This window comes from Globicephala melas, chromosome 14 (genome assembly GCF_963455315.2).
Source record: "Globicephala melas chromosome 14, mGloMel1.2, whole genome shotgun sequence".
NCBI lineage: Eukaryota > Metazoa > Chordata > Mammalia > Artiodactyla > Delphinidae > Globicephala > Globicephala melas.
The window spans coordinates 59,892,784-59,912,838 of record NC_083327.1 but is presented as its reverse complement, the minus strand read 5'-3'; the positions used below and the strand labels follow the sequence as shown (position 1 = coordinate 59,912,838).

Here is a 20,055-nt window from a genome sequence, read left to right as displayed (position 1 = left end):
TTATGTCCTACATTTTTGGAAATAGCCCAAGATGAAAGGAAACACAGGAACTGGTCATTTGCATCAACCGTACATCTCCTGCTTAGATCACACACATAGACCCGTGCTCTTCACCTTCTCACACACACACAACACACACACTTACCTACTGTTTATATGGAGAAGGAGAAATATAAAAGAAAGAATGGAAATGATGAAGGTTGAATAAAGACGACACGAATTTCTGGGAAGGATAGCTAATACATAGGACGAGCTTGATGAAGATTCAGAAGTTCTGCATGGGCTCTTAGAACAAATGTTGGGAAAGCATACTCATTAAAAAAAAAATTCTGGAATGAGCTCAAACCTATAAATGACATTTCATTGGACTAAGTTTGAAATTCTGTACTTCTTTTCAAAAAATCAATTTTCCAAGTAAAAGATATAAGGGTTCTGCTTGGTGGCAAGCCCTTGGACACCAACTTTTAGCACAATTTCAGCTGTATCAATAAGAACAGAGTGTACCAGAGACACAGACATACTCTGCTGTGCTCATAATACAGTATATACTGTATTATGCAGTAATGTATGTACTGCAGTATTGCTCTCAGCTCTGAGTAAAATATTTGACGAGGGTTGCAGTGTGCCCACCAAGGGAGGGCGACCTGGATAACATGGCAGGTGACCTATGGTCTGTGAAGAACGGTTGCAAGAGTTTGGGAGTTTGACTTGGACAAGAGGATGCTCAGCAAGGGATGGAGGTGCATTCAAATATTTGTGCCATTTTCGTGAAGAAGGGATGAGGAAGGCTGATCCAGAGGACAAAGCAGAACCTCTGAACCCAAGTTCCCGGAAGGTAGGCTTGGGCTTAGGAATGAGTGAGGAATATGTTTGAAACAGACAGGGCTGACTCACAATGTAGTGTGCATTTTTGATAAGTGATGAGCTCCTTGTTACTGAAAATACTCAAACAGAAGAGCATATAAGTTTGCTGAGATGACGTTTTGGGGTTTTTTTTTTTTCCACTTTTTATTTTCTGGTTTTATGCCCCAGAGAGGAAAGAAGGACCAATTCTCCAAGCACTTTATTAAGCACTCTCTTGGACAAAACCCTGTGTTAGCACCAAGAAAAGCACAGAGGGAGCGGACTGCAATTAAAATTGCCAGAAGGACTGCAGAGCTGTTCCTTCTCTCTGCTTCTCCCCACCTCAGCACAGCTGACCTATAAGTGGTTAATATGCATAGCTCCTTCCACTTTGCATTACCAAATGCCTTCCGCATAACTGCTCAGTCAATGTTCCCGACTGACCAGTTGTGATCTGTGGCCGCTAAGGGCTATTTGCATTGTTTCAGTCTGTGGCTGGTCTGAGCCTGTGTTCAAAAAAATCCAGCCTCCTCCTCCCTGCTCCTGGCCACACTGGACTTTCCGCTGAGCCTGGGGTGCCGCAGTGCAAGGGCAGACTCAAGTGCATCGGGGGCCACCTCTCACCAGCTAACATACCTTGACCTTGGTCAGTACTACAAAGGGACTCTACCTCTGGCTAGAAGCGCTCAGAGGGAAAACTAGGTTGGCGGGTGAGATCCATCAGAACCTGGAGGGTCCTGCTTCTTGCTGATGCATCTTAGCAAGTCAATGCCTTTCATTCGAACCATTATCACTCTTTTTCTCTGAATCCAGGAAGCAGTATTACAAATACTGCCAGCTACTAAAATGATGAAATATTGCCAACAGGAAACGATTTATTCAAATCAGAGAAAAGAAGGGGGAGCTCATTCCAAGAAGAGTCCATCTGTATAAATAGGTCTTTAAAAATGTCTACCAAGTAGAAACCAAACTGCTATGGCGGGGATTCCCAAGAGAGGAATGGTAGAGGGTGAGGAGAGAGGAGATAGTTTACCTCCTGTTTTATGTGTTTCTGTGTTGTTTGAGGTTTTTTTTTTTTTTTTTTTTTGGCAATGAGCATTTCTATTACCATTTTGTTTGTTTTTGGTTTTTGGGTGGTTTTTTTTGCGGTACACGGGCCTCTCACTGTTGTGGCCTCTCCCGCTGCAGAGCACAGGCTGCGGACGCGCAGGCCCAGCGGCCATGGCTCACGGGCCAAGCCGCTCCGCGGCACGTGGGATCCTCCCGGACCGGTGCACGAACCCGTGTCCCCCGCATCGCGGGCGGACTCTCAACCACTGCGCCACCAGGGAAGCCCTCTATTACCATTTTGAAGACGAAAAGTATTATGTTCACCAAGAAGATGGCATTGGGTTTAAACTGTGATATTTACAAGACTGCTATTCACTTTACCAAGAAAGCTGGGGTTGTTTGTGAAAATGAAACTTTCAGAGGCTGGCTATATTTTTAATTTGTGATTGCTATTTCCCTGGGTACAACCAGCATGTTTGAAAATACATATGTTTTCATATATGCTGTAAGAAGCAGCTGTCCACAAATGGGATGAAAGCAACACAAAATGCATCTCTAACCAATTTCTTTTGTCCTCTCTAGATCTCATTGGCCTGCCATGTGTGTGCTTTATATATACAATTATGAGTCTAGCATCTCTGGTTTTTGTTGTTGTGTTTATACCCGAAACAAAGGGATGCTCTTTGGAACAAATATCAATGGAGCTGGCAAAAGAGTGAGTATTATGTGCACTGCTCTCCAAACAACACTCTTTGATCAAAACTTCAGCTTTTATATACAGTGGAATAATAATAATATCTGAAATTTTTTAGGATATTCCCTTTGGTGGAGAAACCATATCTCAAAGCATAATTCGAGTTTCTCTGCCATGCGTTTAATTTGGCTAATTCAGCTAAGGAATTAGAATAAGCAGAGCTTTCTAACAAGTGAAACTTTCAAAGCTCTTTTCAGTAATGATTGAAGAACCTCGCCCATCTCTGGTTTTCCACACAGTGGGTGGGAGTTGCTTGGGGTTTCAGGTGGTCCTGGAATGTCATGCTTGCCTTGTGCTAGCACCGTGGGCTTCAGCCTTCCACCTCTATCACACTTGTAGGTCTCTAAGCCCTAAACACTTGTTAAGGCTAAGGTTACCAGGAAAACTCTTGGGCTTAAATGTCTACAATTATTCCAAATATGGCACAAAGTGCACTAAGAAAGATAAAGAGTTTCCTACATGAATAGGCAGTTAGAACACTGGTTAAATAAAATTCATAGGGAGAGACTGCTTGAACAATTTGACGTAGCAGTGGCCTGGAGAATACTCCCCTCTTCTTTAGGAGCAGGTCTCACAGCTCTGACTGTCGAAACTGTGGCCTGGGGGAGGAGAGGATGCACAGGGGCCAGGAATGAAGGGGAACTTGTTGCTCTTCCTAGGATTTAATCATTCTGCCCAAAAATGTAGGGATACTTGTTCGTGGACTTTAATATAACAGGAGGAAACTACATAATTACAGTTTGTGCCTTTCTTCTAAAACAACTTTCATTACAGTAGAGAGAAATGTACGATGGCTACAGAAATTGTGGGCATAGCGGTTCTTCAGCTTTTGTCTGAAGGAAGGGTAAAGCTGATAGGTGAATTGATGGTAGGTATGTGTACAAATATATAGACTGAGCTCTTAATCCTGGCTTATTAGTATTATATAATATTTTTTTATTATTATTAGGGTATGAAGTAAGTAGGAATATGGATGTTTTTTACTTTGTACCTTATATACTTTAAAATGGTTTACAGGGAATTCCCTGGCGGTCCAGTGGTTAGGACTTGGCACTCTCACTGTCAGGGCCCGGGTTCAATACCTGGTCAGGGAACTAAGATCTCACAAGCCGAGAGGGGTGGCCAAAAAAAAAAAAAAAAAGGTTTACATTTTAAAGACATTTCATTTTAGTAAGCAGAAAAACTTTTCTCTTAACTCAAGGTAAATGTCAACTGTAGGGATAATTTTTGATGCTGATAAGGTCCTATTTTGAAAGCCTTCAATGAAAATGAAAAGTATTCATTTACATAGAGAAATATAATTGTCAGGAAAGCCGGCTATCTCCTTGGCCTGGCCAGAGCATTGCCTGGCTCTATTCAAGTTGAAGTCAAATAATTGGATTTCTTGGAGAGCACAGAAACTGAACGACAATTAATTACACATACATGATTCAAATAACTAACAGCCTCAGACCTTGATAACACAGTGCATTCATCTGTAAACTGTAACATGAGAGTTATCTTTGAAGAGTTAACCCTATAGCCTTATGCCTTAAGGGCCAATGCAAATCCTCATCTTCAAAGCCTCGAGTAACCCTAGCCCTGATAGTATTCCTTTCACCAGGATCATCAATATTTTCTAATCCCACTTTTTTTTTTTTTTGGTCACGCCACAGGGCATGCAGGATCTTAGTTTCCTGACCAGGGATCGAACCTGTGACCCTTGCAGTGGACATGGGGAGCCCTAACCACTGGACTGCCAGGGAATTCCCCCCATTTTCTTTTTATATTGCCTTAGCTAAAACTCCAGTGATTTCACTTCCTTCATTAAGTAGGTTATAAAGTTTTGGCATCTGGGAATGGTCTTGGCCCATTACCTTTCATATGTAACCTCTACAGTGCCTAGCTTGAAATTGATTCCTAGCAGATGATTAAAAAGTAGCCACTGTTCAGTTGGATACCTTGTGGTCAATCCAATGCTGAATTCATTGTGTGTGGGGATTAGATTAGGGGTAACAATATAAACCACAACAAGTTTTGATCTGTGGTTCACAGACGAGATTTAATCTTATGATCTAACAATCTGTGCAACAGCAAGAGGTATGTGTTCAGAAAAGGGAGACATATGGCCTGCACCATACCACTCCCTGCCCGCAACTTCAGAGATTATTCATTCAACTCATTGTTGATTATCTACTATGGAGTAGACACTGTCTTAGGAAAAGACTGAAAATATAGGAGACAAAGAACCCATAGCTCCTTTATTTGGAGAGGCAGACCAGAAAACAGACCACTGCAATACACTGTGCTGGCAAGTGCAAAGGAAGGGCATATGTACTGGGGTAGAGAATGCCTTTAAAAATAAAGGTTTGTTACAATTCTTGTGAGCAGTACTAACTAAAAAATTGAAGCAGGGAGAAAGCAGTAATGAATTCATTGAACGAAACTAAGAATCACTCCTCATTGCCCTCTTTTTTAAAAAGTCTAACTTGAAGGCAGAATGTACTCAACGAATTAAGGTTAAGAAACCTTTAGATTTTTTTTTTTAATATGGGGCTGTCAGAATGGATCAAATTTCAAACCAAATGAAAATTTGAAGACAAAACTTAAGCCAATCTTTCCATCCAGTAGGCCTCCAGAATAAGACATTCCGTAAGAACATAGTGATCTGGGTGTCTAAGACTCAACAAAACATATTCATTCATTCAGAATTCGGGGTGGGGAAGAAATCTGTCTAAATTAACAAAACTCTGCATTATGAAATGTTTTTGAATTACTCAAACTTAAATCCAGTCCCTCTCCAAGAAAGTTTTAAATTGCAAATTAGGAGAGATCCAAAAGCCCGAGTACTACCCACCCCTAGACAGATTCCACAAGTACCAGGAGGTTGGTGTAGAAGAACAAATAGAGATAAGGGCACAGGTGAGAATTATGAAAGACGAGGTGGCAAAACAATTCTGCATTTCAAATTCATTTCTAGGAGGAGCAAGCAGCAGTGTCTACCAGGGATGCATTTTTGTGGGGAAAGCCCAGTACCTGAGGGCAGAAAGGAAACAGTTGCCTTCAGAAATCTTGGCTAACTCCGATTTCTGCAACATCAAAGAGCCTGGGACATGCCTTAGCTTGAAGCAGTAGGTTGGCAAATGCCTTAAAAATGAAAATGTAAGCAGCCTGAATGATATAAATTGACCAAAGTTATGTATGAAGTATGTGTGTTAAACGAGGTTCCCTGGAGGGAAATGGCAGAGGCAAAAATAGAAATAAAATACATAATGGTATTGAAAAGTGATCGAACTAGCTAAGTGAACGTGGGGGTGGTGGAAAGCCCCCGGGGACTTGTGAGGACACGAAAGTTGAAGTGAACTCGAAGATGGAGGACGGCTACTGCCGAGCTAAGGGAGTCTTCATGAACTTCGGAGTTAATGAAACAATTAATCAACTTTTGTCCCCAGGGAAAGAGAGTCCAGATGTGTATGTCCCAATGATTTCCTAAGCAGCAAGAAAGGAAACTATTTATAATATCAAATTAACTTCAAATTTGGTACTCCATACCGCTTGATATTTTCCTTTCTCATATTTGGAGTTGGCTTCTTTTCCTTCTATTTCTACAAGGCTGAGAAAACAAATATTCTTCCAAAGTTGTTAAGTTTCTTGTAAGATAAACAATGACTCAGTGGAGAGGTCAGAAAAGATTTCAGCAATAATGTAATTTGAAAGGATTTCATTTTGAACTTGTGCCCTGCCAGCTACAAGCACAAACACAAAATGGGACATTTGCCATATGTGCTGTTTCAGCTGTGACTTTCATTCTTTTCCCCAGTTTAAGTGGAAACAATTAGAGAAAACTAACAAGTTAATGTTTTGTAAATATTTTAGTTCTGAGACTTAGGTTATTTTTCACTTTTAGCAGCTCATTTTATGTGGTCATTCCTTCATTCACTCACCCAAATTCATTTATTCGCTAAATACTTACTGAGCACCTGTTCCGTGCCACGCACTGTTCTAGGTGCTATAACATTAATCAGTGAGCAAAAATGCCATGAGAATTAAGATAGTAAGTGTGTGTGTGTGTGTGGGTACTTTTGTTTTTTGGGGTTTTTGTTTCGTTGTACATTTTTATTAGAGTAGTTGATTTACAATGTTGTGTTAGTGTTTGCTGTACAGCAAAGTGAATCAGTTATACATATACATATATCCACTCTTTTTTAGATTCTTTTCTCATATAGATCATTACAGAGTATTGAGTAGAGTTCCCTGTGCTATACAGTAGGCCCATATTAGTTATCTATTTTATGTATAGTAGTGCAACACTTGTTATTTTCTATTTTTTTATTTTTTTGGTAGTGGCCAACCTAATGGCTTGAGGTGGTATCTTATTGTAGGGGGTACTTTATTTATTTATTTGTTTATTTATTTATGGCTGCGTTGGGTCTTTGTTACTGTGCGTGCGCTCTCTCTAGTTGCGGCGAGTGGGGGCTACTCTTCATTGCAGTGTGCGGGCTTCTCATTGCGGTGGCTTCTCGTTGCGGAGCACAGGCTCTAGGCATGCAGGCTTCAGTAGTTGTGGCACGCGGGCTCAGTAGTTGTGGCTCACAGGCTCTAGAGCGCAGGCTTAGTAGTTGTGGCGCACGGGCTTAGTTGCTCCGCGGCATGTGGGATCTTCCCGAACCAGGGCTTGAACCCATGTCCCCTGCACTGGCAGGCGGATTCTTAACCACTGCGCCACCAGGGAAGCCCAGGGGGGTACTTTTGACTGGTGATCTGAGAAGGTTATCCTGAGAGATAACATTTAAGATAAAATCTGAGTAGTAATGAAGAGCCAACCCTGCAAAGGTAGGGGGAAGGAGAATTCAGGCAGAGAACAGCTAGTGCAAAGACTAAATCAGAAACACACTGGACCTGTTCCAGGAACCAAAAGATGCTCAGGAGGCTGCGATCTTTGAGATCCAGTGGGGAAGTCGGTGGAGACTGACGTGTGGGGCTTTACAGACTGAGTTTGGATTTCATTCTAAGTGCAATGGGAAGCTACTAAAGTATTTTCAGCAGGGGAGTGACGTGACCTCATTTACTTTAAGGCGTGCCAAGCCAGCGTCTGCAGGCACACAGCTGAACATGGCTGAGAAAGCACACGAGCACAGGGCTGGGGCCCAGGTTCAATCATCCTGACTGACCTCAAGAGGCCCCCTCCATGCTACCTGGCAATCAGCCATGTCCCTTGTCCATGAACTGTCTCTCCTAGACAACTGCTCAATGCCAGCCTCTCTCTGGAAACCTCCCACCTCCTTAGCCGTCCTCACTGCCGCCAACAGCCTTGCTCCTGACTTCACGGAAGAAATGAACACAATCAGAAAGGGAACTTCCTTACCCTTCCACCTCAACCCACACATCAGTATTTGCATCCAAATACACCACCATCCCTCTGGGTTCTATCTTTTAACTCATTCCTATGTGAAGCCAACCACTTCATGCCCTCTGCCCTTCCCTTCTCCAGAACATTCCCCAACAGTCCTCCCTGATCACCCCTGCACCATCCATACTTTCCCTCTCTCCTAGATCTCTATGTCACATCAGCAGAGCAACCTTGTGTGATTTTTTTTCCCCAGCTTAAAAAAAAAATCTTTTGATCCCATTTTCCTCCCTAGGTTTTGCTCTTGTATCATATTTTTAATTAGATTTATCTATTTTTATTTATTCATTTTTGGCTGTGTTGGGTCTTTGTTGCTGCTCGCGGGCTTTCTCTAGTTGCAGAGAGCGGAGGCTACTCTTGGTTGCCGTGTGCGGGCTTCTCATTGCAGTGCTTCTCTTGTTGCGGAGCATGGGCTCTAGGCACACGGGCTTCAGTAGTCGTGGCATGTGGGCTCAGCAGTTGTGGCTCACAGGCTCTAGAGCTCAGGCTCAGCAGTTGTGGCGCACAGGTTTAGTTGCTCCGTGGCGTGTGGGATCTTCCTGGACGAGGGATCGAACTTGTGTCCCCTGCACTGGCAGGCGGATTCTTAACCACTGTGCCACCAGGGAAGTCCTGCTCTGCTATCATTTATTTTCACCTGTATTCTTTGCCATCATTTATAGCAAAGTTCTTTCAGAGTTGTCTCTATTCACTGTCAGCAATTCCTCTCTTCCTATTCTCTCATGAACCTGCTCTGATGAGACTTTTATGGCCATTACTCTACTGTCATTGCTCCTTTTAACATCCTGGCTACCTCCATGTTGCTAAACCCCGTGATCAGTTCTCATCCATTGTCTTAATAGCTCATGCAGTGACCATCGCCAGCACTGACTGGGGTGAGCACGCCCTCCTTCCCCAAATACTTGCTTCACTGCCTTCAGGGACCGGCCTCCTGGTTGTCTCCTACCAGTCACGCCTCCTCAGCATCCTCTGCTGGTTCCATCTCATCTTTCACTGTCTTAAAGTTGGTGTGCCCTAGGGCTTCGTCCTCTGACCCCTCCTCTGTCCCCTCACTGGCTCATTGATCTCAAAGTTATGGTCTTTACACCATCCATATGCCACTGAATCCAACATTTACATCTCCAGCTTCAATATCTCTCCTGAACACAAGGCTTGTCTATTCAACTGTTTGCTCTCCAACTCTTTTCAAATGTCTAACAAATATTACAAACATGATCTGAATTGACCCCCAATATTCCCCAAACCTACTCCACTCGCAGACTTCTCCACCTCAGTTGATGTCAACCTTATCCTTCGACTTGCTCTGGTCACAAACCTTGGCGTCTCCCCTGACTCTTTCCCTCCCACCCCATGTTCAATCTTTCAGAAAACAGCGTTGGCTCTAATTTAAAAATAGATCCAGGGATTTCCCTGGAAGCGCAGTGGTTAAGAATCCACCTGCCAATGCAGGGGACACGGGTTCGAGCCCTGGTCTGGGAAGATCCCACATGCATCGGAGCAACTAAGCCCTACGCCACAACTACTGAGCCTGTGCTCTAGAGCTTGTGAGCCACAACTACTGAGCCCCTGTGCTGCAACTACTGAAGCCCGTGCGCCTAGAGCCCGTGCTCTGCAACAAGAGCAGCCACTGCAATAAGAAGCCTGCACACCACAACGAAGAGCAGCCCCCACTTGCTGCAACTAGAGAAAGCCTGCACGCAGCAATGAAGACCCAACGCAGCCAGAAATAAATAAATTAAATAAATAAATGTATTTAAAAAAAATATAGATCCAGAGCCTGCCACCTGCACTGCCCCTCCCTTGATCTGAGTCACCGTGCTCTCTCCTGCATTACTGTAGTAACCACCTGCCTGGTCCTGTTTTCAGCCTCCATCCCCTCTGATCTGTTTTCAGCACAGCAGCCAGTGATCCCTTTAAATATGATCAAGCTATTCCTTTGCTCAAATCCTCCAGCGGCTTTGATGGCCCGTACAGCCTACATATCCTTCTACTCTCCCCCTCTTTCACTCTCATCAGCTGCACTGGCCATTTTGCTGCATCCCAAACACACCACGCAATGCTCAAGACTCAGGGTCTCTGCCCTGGTTTCCTCTGTCTAGAGTTCCCTTCCCTTAGATATCCACTTGTCTCACCACTTTATCTCCTTCTGAATTGTCCTGTTACCCTATTTAAAATCACAATCATGTCCCAACTCTGCATCCACTCTCTTTTTTCAGTTTTTCCCCCAAAGCTGGTACCTTCTATATTTCACTTGGTTTCTTGTCTACCTCCTCTCACTCCATTAAGTTCCTTGAGGGCAGGGAATTTTGTATACTTTGTTCACTGTTGTTTCCCAGCACCTGGAATAATTTCTTCGCATATAATTGAAGCTCATTATTGAAAATGAATAAATTAATGAATTAACTGGATATAGGAGTAAGGCAATGAAGTAGTCAGGGTGGTACCTAAATTTTTAGCTTGCGAAACTGCACGGACGGTAACACAGGGGAGCCCTTTCAGAACGAGGTTTCAGGGCTGGAAGGATTGCAGAGGCGTCCATTAGACATCAGATGGATATAGCACTGGTTGGCAGCTGGATATGTTAAGCATGAAATTCTGGAGACACTCAGAGTCAGGGTCAGATTCGGGTAAGTGGTATTTAGGTTATGGAACCAGATGAGATCGTCTAGTCAGAGAGCAGAGAGGAGAATGAGGTGCAGGACCAAGCCCTGGATTACACCAACACGGAGAGAACAGGCAGAGAGTGAGTATCGAAAGGACTGAAAAGGAGCCAACGGTGAGGCTGGAGAGGAGCCAGGAGAATATGGTATCACTGAAGCCAGAAGGAGTGTTGTCAGAAGGAGGGACTGGATGATGCTGGGAAGGGGAGCAAACAGGACGATCATAACCTCGACTGTCTTTACCCATTGCTACTCCTTTCACAAGCATCCCTCTCACCCTCGGCCCACTCTGCGTTTCAGCTCACTCTCTCAAGCACCTACCAGGACTGGGAATCCACTGAAGAGTCATCACCCGTGTCCTCACTTCCTTTCTTACCTTCCTTAGATCCCATGCACCACCCCTCCCTCTAGCCTGCCCTCTCTCCCTCCATTCAGGCAAACCTTAATTCTGATTAAGCCAATTCTTAGCTTGTTTTATCCCTGCGTCCAAGGAACTTGGCTTGAGATACACCCAACTATACTGACAAGTCCAGTTTTAAACTGATGAACATAAGTCTCAAGCAGGTCTTCAGGAATGTCCTGCAACCTACCACATGGCCCTGGTCAGTTGATTTTCCTACTGTCCAAGATGGTGGCCTCACACCCTGTCCCCTCTCAAGCCTCCAGCACTCCCTCCCACTTCCTCACTCTCTGCTGATGGTCTTGGGTTTTTAGTTCACTGAGAAAACAGAAAGAAAGAGCCCACTTCATCCTGCACACCGTCTATTCAACTACCTACATCTATGCCCACCTTCTCTCTCTCGGTGCAAAAGCCAATTCTTTCATTTGTCTTGAGCATGTCATCAATTTCCCCCTTCTATGGGATTATCATCACACACACACACACAGAGCTGCAGTACTCCCCATCCTAAACAACATACCTCCCTAGACCTCAAATCTCAAATTCCCCACCCGGTACCCACTTACTCCCTGCCCACTTTTCAGTTCCAGAGCGCTCTGTTGTCTCCAGGTCCTCACCTCTCATTCTTTCTTGAACTTACTGCTCTCAGGCTTTCTTTCCTGCTTTCTGACTCCCCAGGCTACTCACGACTTCTGCCGAGTTACCAAACCTCAGGGTCAGTTCCCGTGTCATGTGACTTTCCAGCAACACGTGCCCAGGCCCTCATGCTCCCTATCTTTAAACATTTTTTTTTTCCACTTGTCTTCTGGAGTATTAGCTTCCTGGTTTTCCTCCTACCTCATTAGTCATTCCTTGGTCTCTGCTGCTTCCCCTTCCTCCCTCCCTCCCTTCAAATACCATAACGCCCAGGGCTCAATCCTTAGATCTCCATCTACACTCACTTCTTGGATATATTCCCGTGGCTTTACCAGCCATCCATAAGTTGATGACTCCCAAATGATTATCTCTAGTCTCGGACCTTTTACCTGATTTTCGAATTCCGAAATCCAACTGTCCACTTGACATCTGTGGTTGGAACATCCAACAGGCATCTCTAATCTGACAGAACTCTTGATTTCCAGTCCCCTTGATCACCCAGTCACATTTCCTCCACGGGTCTTCTGCTTGGGGGGAACTTCTGAGGCCAGAGGCTTAGGGTTCATCCACGCTACTCCTTTCACCCCACAGCTAATATCAGTAAGTCTTGTTAGCTGTTAACAAAACATATGAATATACACTTTCCACCAGTACTGTTCTAAGTCCAAGCCACCATCTTTTATTTGGACTTACTCACCTCCGAACTAGTCTTCCTCTTTCAACTCCTGCGCTCCGCACGCTACCTTCCATGCAGCAGTTAGATGGATCTTTTATCTATTTTTTGTAATAAACATTTATTATTTCACACAGTGTCTGCGGGTCTGGAGTTTAGGAGTGGTTTAGCAGGACGGCTCTGGTCCTGGAAGTTGCAATCTAGCTGTTGGTCAAGGCTGCAATCATCTGAGGACTTTACTGAGGCTCAGGGATTAAATTTTTTAAAAAAATATTTATTTGGTTGTGCCGGGTCTTGGTTGGGGCAGGCAGGCTCCTTAGTTGTGGCATGAGAACTCTTAGTTGCAGCATGCATGTGGGATCTAGTTCCCTGATAGGGATCGAACCCAGGCCCCCTGCATGGGGAGCACGGAGTCTTATCCAGGTGCCACCAGTGAAGTCCCTAGATGGGTCTTAAAAACGTCATTCCTCAGCTCAAAATCCCATGGCTCCTACTACATTTTGAATAAAATTCAAGCTTCTTAACTATGGCTGCTACCCTCCCCTCCGACCTCACGTCTGTCATTCAGGTACTCGCCATGCTCTAGCCATATTGGACTTTCCGCAACACAGCACTTAGCTGCAATCCTTCACATGGTTCCCTCCCTAACTTCACTCCAGTTTCTGATCAGATGTCACCTGATCTTTAGAGATGCCAGCAGTATGATACAGTCCCCCAGACCCCAACTAAGTCATTCTTTTTCCCTTTCTTGGTTTACTTTTCTCCTTAGCACTCTTACTGCTTGAAATTATATGCTTACGTGCTTGGCTCCTGTTAAGGTGTAAGCTCCTTGAAAGCCAGACTCTTTATCTCCTCCATCCACAGCACCTGGCACGTTGTAGCCACTCGATGAACTGGTTAAATTATAGGACAGGATATTTGAAAGGGGAGAGACAGGTTCAAAGGTGTTTATTTAATTATTATTATTATTATTTTTTGCGGTTTGCGGGCCTCTCACTGTTGTGGCCTCTCCCGTTGCGGAGCACAGGCTCCGGACGCGCAGGCTCAGCGGCCACGGCTCACGGGCCCAGCCGCTCCGCGGCATGCGGGATCTTCCCGGACCGGGTCACGAACCCGCGTCCCCTGCATCGGCAGGCGGACTCTCAACCACTGCGCCACCAGGGAAGCCCTCAAAGGTGTTTATTTAAATAAACATAAAATACTAGAGCATGTTTTTATGCTGATGGGAATAATGTTGCAGAAATGAATTGGTTAATGCAGGGGCGAGGGGATAATGCAGAAAGCAGAATATGTAGATATAAATATAGATAGGCATATTGGTAAGCAGAGTTTGAGAAAAGGGAAGAAATGAAAGAGGATCTGGGATGTAATCTTCAGTAGTTCTATGTAAGACTATCCTTGGAATCCTTCCCTGCAGACAGGAATGCCATGATTATGTTCTGAGAAGAAGGCACCCCACCTTACCCTTTGCATGAGATTGATCAAAGGTCTGTGGTGCACTGAATTTCATGGCACGTGGAAACGCTGCAATAAACCTTGGTCTATTTTTGCAGAGCTAAAACATTAAAGCCCCAGGGTGATTTAAAAAATTATAGCCTGCACATTTTTAAATACTGTAAATTAAGAATGACATTTTCATTAGTGCCTCTTTCTCTTTCAGGAACTATGTGAAAAACAATATTTGTTTTATGAGTCATCACCAAGAGGAATTAGTGCCAAAACAGCTTCAAAAAAGAAAACCCCAAGATCAGTTCTTGGAGTCTAAAAAGCTACGGGGTAGGGGACAGCCAAGGCAGCTTTCTCCAGAGACCTAATGGCCTCAAAACCTTACAACTGTTGACACAGTATGAGAACATTTAGGGTGTCTTCCTACCAATACATATTGGCCACTCCCATGTTTTCTCTTCAGTATCACAGAGCTAGTTTAAAAGGGACACCCTGAAATTATAGAGACAATCTTTAATCTCTACCCGCCCAAAAGGAACCATGAAAGGTAGGTGAGGAACAAGGTCCCAAGTGATCCCTTTCTTACTCTGAGCAGAATACCAGGTTAAAAAATAATACCGGTTGGTTATCTTCCACCTTCTTCACAGAGCAGCCTTTGAAAGACTATGAACTAGTGACGAGAATAACTTTTACCTTAAGGTTTGTATGCATAGAGGCCAGTTGCGGCTTTATCATTAAGACACAGAAGCTGTCTGAACATAAGCTTATGGTTTTTTGCCTACCTACCAAGACACTACCTGCACTGGGTCTTGTGTAAAAAAGAACCAGGACACAATGTGGACAACTGCAAACATGTTCTAGGTTAGGATAGGGTCCTGGTTAGGATTTTAGCGATCAATTTCTAATTACAGTTCAACAAGGATAAAGATTATACATCCTATTTTATGAATAATGAACTACAATGTAATTCAAAATATCCTTTTATGAATTTGGTATTAGTATTATAAAATATTAAGAGAAACAACTCTGCAATAGTTGAGAAAAATAAGCATTTTCCATCCATTTTAAAAAAATACGGCTAGAAAGGACAATTTCAAAATCCTGGGACCATATTTATTTAGAAGTAGCTGTTAGTAAAACACGAGAAAAGGAGTCAAGCCAGTAGGTTATTTATCCAAATCTGTCAGTAGTTAGGTCTGAGTTACTAGGTCAAGCTTACACAGTTCTCTCTTTGTAAGGCTTTCCTGATACCTTAACAGCGATCCATAGTTTCCTGTGATTCTTCGCACTCCTCAGGACTATCACTACCTCAGGTTATGGCCTACAGGCTATAGCTGATGCTGACTTTCAGATGCCTGCAAACATAATAAATGACATCCAAACATCGGGACAATTCCCTCAATATGGTCTTCTCTAGGATGAAACAGAGATCACCGACTGTACCAGAAACTTGGGTTTTCACCCACGCAACAATGGATTGCTCTCTTCTGTATTTCACCAGTTGAATTTTAAGACGTGGGGAGGCATTTTACCAATAGAATTTGGATACGATGATAGAAAATCTACAATAAAGAATCTCAAACCACTTATGCAGTAACCCATTAAATGACTAATATTATAAACCATGGGAGACACACACAGAAAGTACTGCACAACCTAACTTGAAAAAGAACACAAAAATATGATTAACCTGAAGAAAGGAGAATCCTAAGAGTCAAAAGCCCTTTTTATTCAGCTTGAAAATTTTCTATTGGCCCATAACAAACTGTCCCAGTTTGATATAAGGAAATATGATCTACTGCATTCCCTTATAATGAAGTGATCTGACTACAACCTATGTAAGCAATAGTAAAACTGTATTATCAGGAACTCAGGAGAATGACTAAAAGTCCTGGTGCTGAAACATACTATCTAAATTAAAATTGGCAAGGGAAGTTATCAGTAAGGGAGATTTGCAGTCTTCATTCTGCATGGTACATTTCATATGCAAGTTAGAACATGCATGGTTCACTTGTTTTGGAAGAAGGGAAAGTGTGTTCTGGAGAGGATCAATTTAAGAAATTTATTATGAACCTTCAGTGCAATTATACGCTGAGATTAAAAAAGGTCAAGACAGGTAATCAATACGAATTTCTTTTTCTTTGCCAAGCATCACAGATTGTAAGATGTTTAACAAAATTGTTACACATTTCACTGTGCAGTTCAAACACTGTATACACTTTAGCTATCTCTTGGCTTAGCCATACATTGTAAATGGGCAGGAAACTGTTATAAACCTAGTAGGTTTATCACTAAGTGATTTCAACTTCAGTATCTTAAACACTGTCTTATATTTTTCTTTTATTATCCAGAATCTATAATGAAACAGTTCTGTTTTCAAACTAATTTTTACCCAATATGCACCCAATTAGAGCTTTTTGACTTTCAAAAATAAAAAAGGGGGAATACTTATATGTATATATTCACAGTTTTTATTTATTAAAAAAATGTACAGCACTTGTGAAAAGCCAGAAGACATCAGACACACTCATTTCTTACCAGCTTTGTTAAGTATAGTGGGTCACCCATGACACTTTGCCAGGCGATACTCAAGCAAGCAGCCCTGAAACCAGACCCGGTCAGATTGTCTTTCTCCCTCTTTTCTGAGAAAGCATTTTGATGAGCTACTGATCTACATAGTTTTCAAGTCACTCGAATACTGAAAAATATTACAACAAACATCTGGATCTGCACCTTGGCTATATAATCGTGCTTCCCCCCCTTTTCGCTATTTCTTTTTTGTGAACACTGCCAAACAGGAGGTCACTTAATTACTGTTAATTAAATCTAAGTGGAAAACCTCAAATTTTTGAAACAGTCTGCTCGGAACCTATAACTTTCATTGAATTTTCTTCTGTATATTTTTTGAGGTTGCCTATCCCACTGGATCTCAAAATGAAGCAAATAAACACAAATGTAAAAAATGAGAAGTCTTAAAATCACAATTAAGTCTTTCCCAAGAAAGAAAATATAAAAGTTAGCCATTGGCCCCAACTTATGAGGGAGTGAGAGGCAGGGTAGGGGAAGGCATTGAGAAGAAAGAAGATAAAAATAAACATAAAAAATAATACATATTGTTCAGTGCAGCTTTCAAGATTTTAGAATATGGTAGGGAAAATGGAGGTTAAGATGTTCCAATTTTTCACAAAGGTTTCAAAACATTTTGGAAATTCAAGGTTTTAGTGGAAAACTGTGTTGTACTATTACCTCTATTAATTTTAACTGAGAAGCTAATATGACGCTCCACTCAGCTTTATTTCTAGGTAAAATCATTGTTAGTAATTACATTGTTAGTAATACTAAACTCCTAAACACAAACGGCCAAGCACCACTGCAGCCTGATCCTATATTACCATTCCTGGGCCCATGGGTGAGCCAGAGAGCCACTGTTTCACAAATGCATATTTATTATAACTTTAAGAGGAGCAATCCCATATACTGAGTAGTCGCTCTTTAGCTTCACTAAATAAGACACAGCAAGGGGAAAGACTTATCTTGCAAAATGGCTTTCAAGTTCAAATTGAACTGTAGTATAATTAATTACACTGTGGCACAGAATCAGCTTTTGGGCACTTCTTGCTAAAACAGCACGATGTTTCAACTTCTGACAAGACTCTTAGTAAAGCCTTGAGTACCAACCTAAGATTTTTACTTTCCTCTAACCAGAGTTGAGTCTTTCCAGAATAACAAAGGTACATATGAGGTACAACCCATCACAGCTTCTTTCTTATATTCATCTTGTAGGTAAGAGTTTCTCTTTTTAAAACTACAACTTTATGACTTTTAAAAGATAGTTAACATTTTCTATCATGTTAAATTAGCAACATAAAACATTACGCTGACTTTATAAAGTTCTACTCCAGTTCCCTAGAATTTATATACATGTTTTTATTTCTAATCTGCAAGAAAAAAATTCCTATTTGATATTTGGTAACAGAGCATTAAAAGATACTATACACATGTGGCATATATATATTTACAAAATACACTTCAAAAAGAAGCCAACACACTTTAGCAAAAGTCTAAGCTTGCATAGATTAAAAAAAAAGAATTATGAATACAATTTTTGTTAAAATAGAAAATGGGGAATAGAATGGATATGAAGAGTGATCTTTTCCAAACTTTTATTTGTGCACATTCAATTGAAAAAGATAACTTTTACAGGTTCTTTGGTGCCCATATTCAGCATACAAAAATGTAAAAGACTATTCACAAATAAAACACATCAGCTCAAACTGGAAAAAAATAATGACAACAACAAAACACTTTAAGGTAGTGCACACTGTGACAGCTCTGCTCGTGGGGACATGAAATTACTGCGAAAATAAATAGAATGTCCTTTTGTAAAAGCAGCAATGTCATGTCTTGTAAACTTCCTTTTTATATTACAGCAAGGTTTGAAATAAAATCCAAAGGGACTGGAGCTTACACTGTAGCCGTGAATGAATAAAAGAGTCTATTTCCTCAATTACTGTTGGTCCAGTTTTCCTTTTGTTCTGAGTCCAATGTGCAGCAGGTTTTAAAAGGTGCTCAGTTTGGGATTCTAACCAATTACGTGATGACTTACAAAATTTCTTTCCTGCTTTCAAACACAAATGGGTATACCTGTTCCACAGCAGTAGCGACGGCCTTTACATTGGGCCCTGTAACAACACAGTGGAGGAAGGGGTGAGAAGAGGCAAAAGAGCACTAGGAAAAGCTGATTTCCCAGAATTACAAATAACCAAGTACTTTAGAATTTGTCAGGTTTTTAAAAAAATCTACACTTACATAATTATACACACAGTCACAGCAAGAACCAAGAGAATAAGATTTTTTTATGGACAATTAAAGAGAATCAAACACAAAATGATGATATTCATCTTGTTTTAGGGCACCATTGTGAAAAGGGAGTATATAAAAAAACCACACAGACAATCACAAAGTACTATAATACGCTTATTAAAGGAAGGAGTAACAAGCGGGACTACACAGCTATTATGCTTTTGGTCACCGTAGCCTGGCTTTTGGTTAGGCTACGACTGAAGCTCACAGGAGTATCGAGGAACCGGGCAGAGCTAAACAAAGCTGCTACCAGAGCGTTGGGAAACGAGAGGGCCGTTATAAACTGCACGGTCTAAACATCCCCACAAATTTACTGCTATTTGGTACTCACATGTTTACTACTAATCTGGCCATTCACCCTTACAGCTTACTCTGCCCGTTAAAAAAAAAGCACCAGGGATGAGGTTATGTTATGTGTTAATTAATCTATATAGTGCTAGGACTTTAAAAATGTGTAGCCTTTCATCTAAATAGCTAAAAAAATATATAAAAAGGATAATGAAAAAATATTTTGATAAAACTTATTCTGAATAAATACATTTTTTCTACTAACGTAAACTCACCTTTTGAAAGATCCTAAAAAACGTCCATATGCATCCACTGTGGACCCTTTGAAGGTACTGACCACGTCCTACCCTGGGCCGATCCTTCCTGACTCACCTCAGTCCCTCCACAGAGTAGAGCTTTGCCCATGGGAACCACTCAGTATATGTCTACTGAATTAACAGTTCATAGGGTATTCCAGAGGTTAATATGTAACGCATACTAATTAACCAGGTCAATGGTCTTCAGTTTGCTACTGTGTTGTTTAAATCTATTAACTTAATATATATTTTACATATGCATTATTTTCTTCCATACTTAGCAGGGACTTGTCAATAGATCTGGAGGCCTCTGTAAGGTCTGGGCTCCAAAGTGTAGAAACAGAGAGTCCAAAGAAGGAAAGAAACGGACTTGCTCCCCCATTTTTAAGATTCAGGCATGACTCTGGCAAGAGCCTGTAAGTCTCCAAGGAAGATGTGAAAATCCATGGCTGAAGCAGAACTAAAGCTTTTTTGTTGAAGGCTTACAGGTGTCAATAATTTTTATTTTCCTCTAAGGATTGAAGGAATAAAAAGAAAATTCAAGGACACTACAGAAATTTTCCTTAACTCAGTTTTGCCAAAGGTTGGGTCTGACTCTCAAGTAATGTCTCTGAACAATTTATAAACATAGTACCATTTAAAAAGTCATCCTGCATGCTAATACTACCGTTGGACATCTATGCCTACCTAGCATTCTGAAACTACCCCTTCCAAGTAATTAAAACAATTCAAAAGATATAACAAAATACACATAAAACAT

General features: G+C 41.8%; 2 protein-coding genes across 2 annotated transcripts in view; one reads left to right on the top strand and one right to left on the bottom strand.

Annotated features, from left to right (window-relative positions):
• The window catches only part of SLC2A12 (solute carrier family 2 member 12), a 59,032-nt gene extending 40,677 nt beyond the window's left edge, over positions 1-18,355 (top strand). The window contains exons 4-5 of the mRNA XM_030853411.2: positions 2,476-2,608; positions 14,063-18,355. Coding sequence (XP_030709271.2) covers positions 2,476-2,608; positions 14,063-14,216 — 287 coding nt within the window. The 3' untranslated portion in view covers positions 14,217-18,355. The remainder of the gene's footprint in view (positions 1-2,475; positions 2,609-14,062) is intronic.
• The window catches only part of TBPL1 (TATA-box binding protein like 1), a 29,778-nt gene continuing 27,720 nt past the window's right edge, over positions 17,998-20,055 (bottom strand). The window contains exon 7 of the mRNA XM_030853412.2: positions 17,998-18,530. Within this exon, the coding sequence (XP_030709272.1) occupies positions 18,451-18,530 (80 nt within the window). The 3' untranslated portion in view covers positions 17,998-18,450. The remainder of the gene's footprint in view (positions 18,531-20,055) is intronic.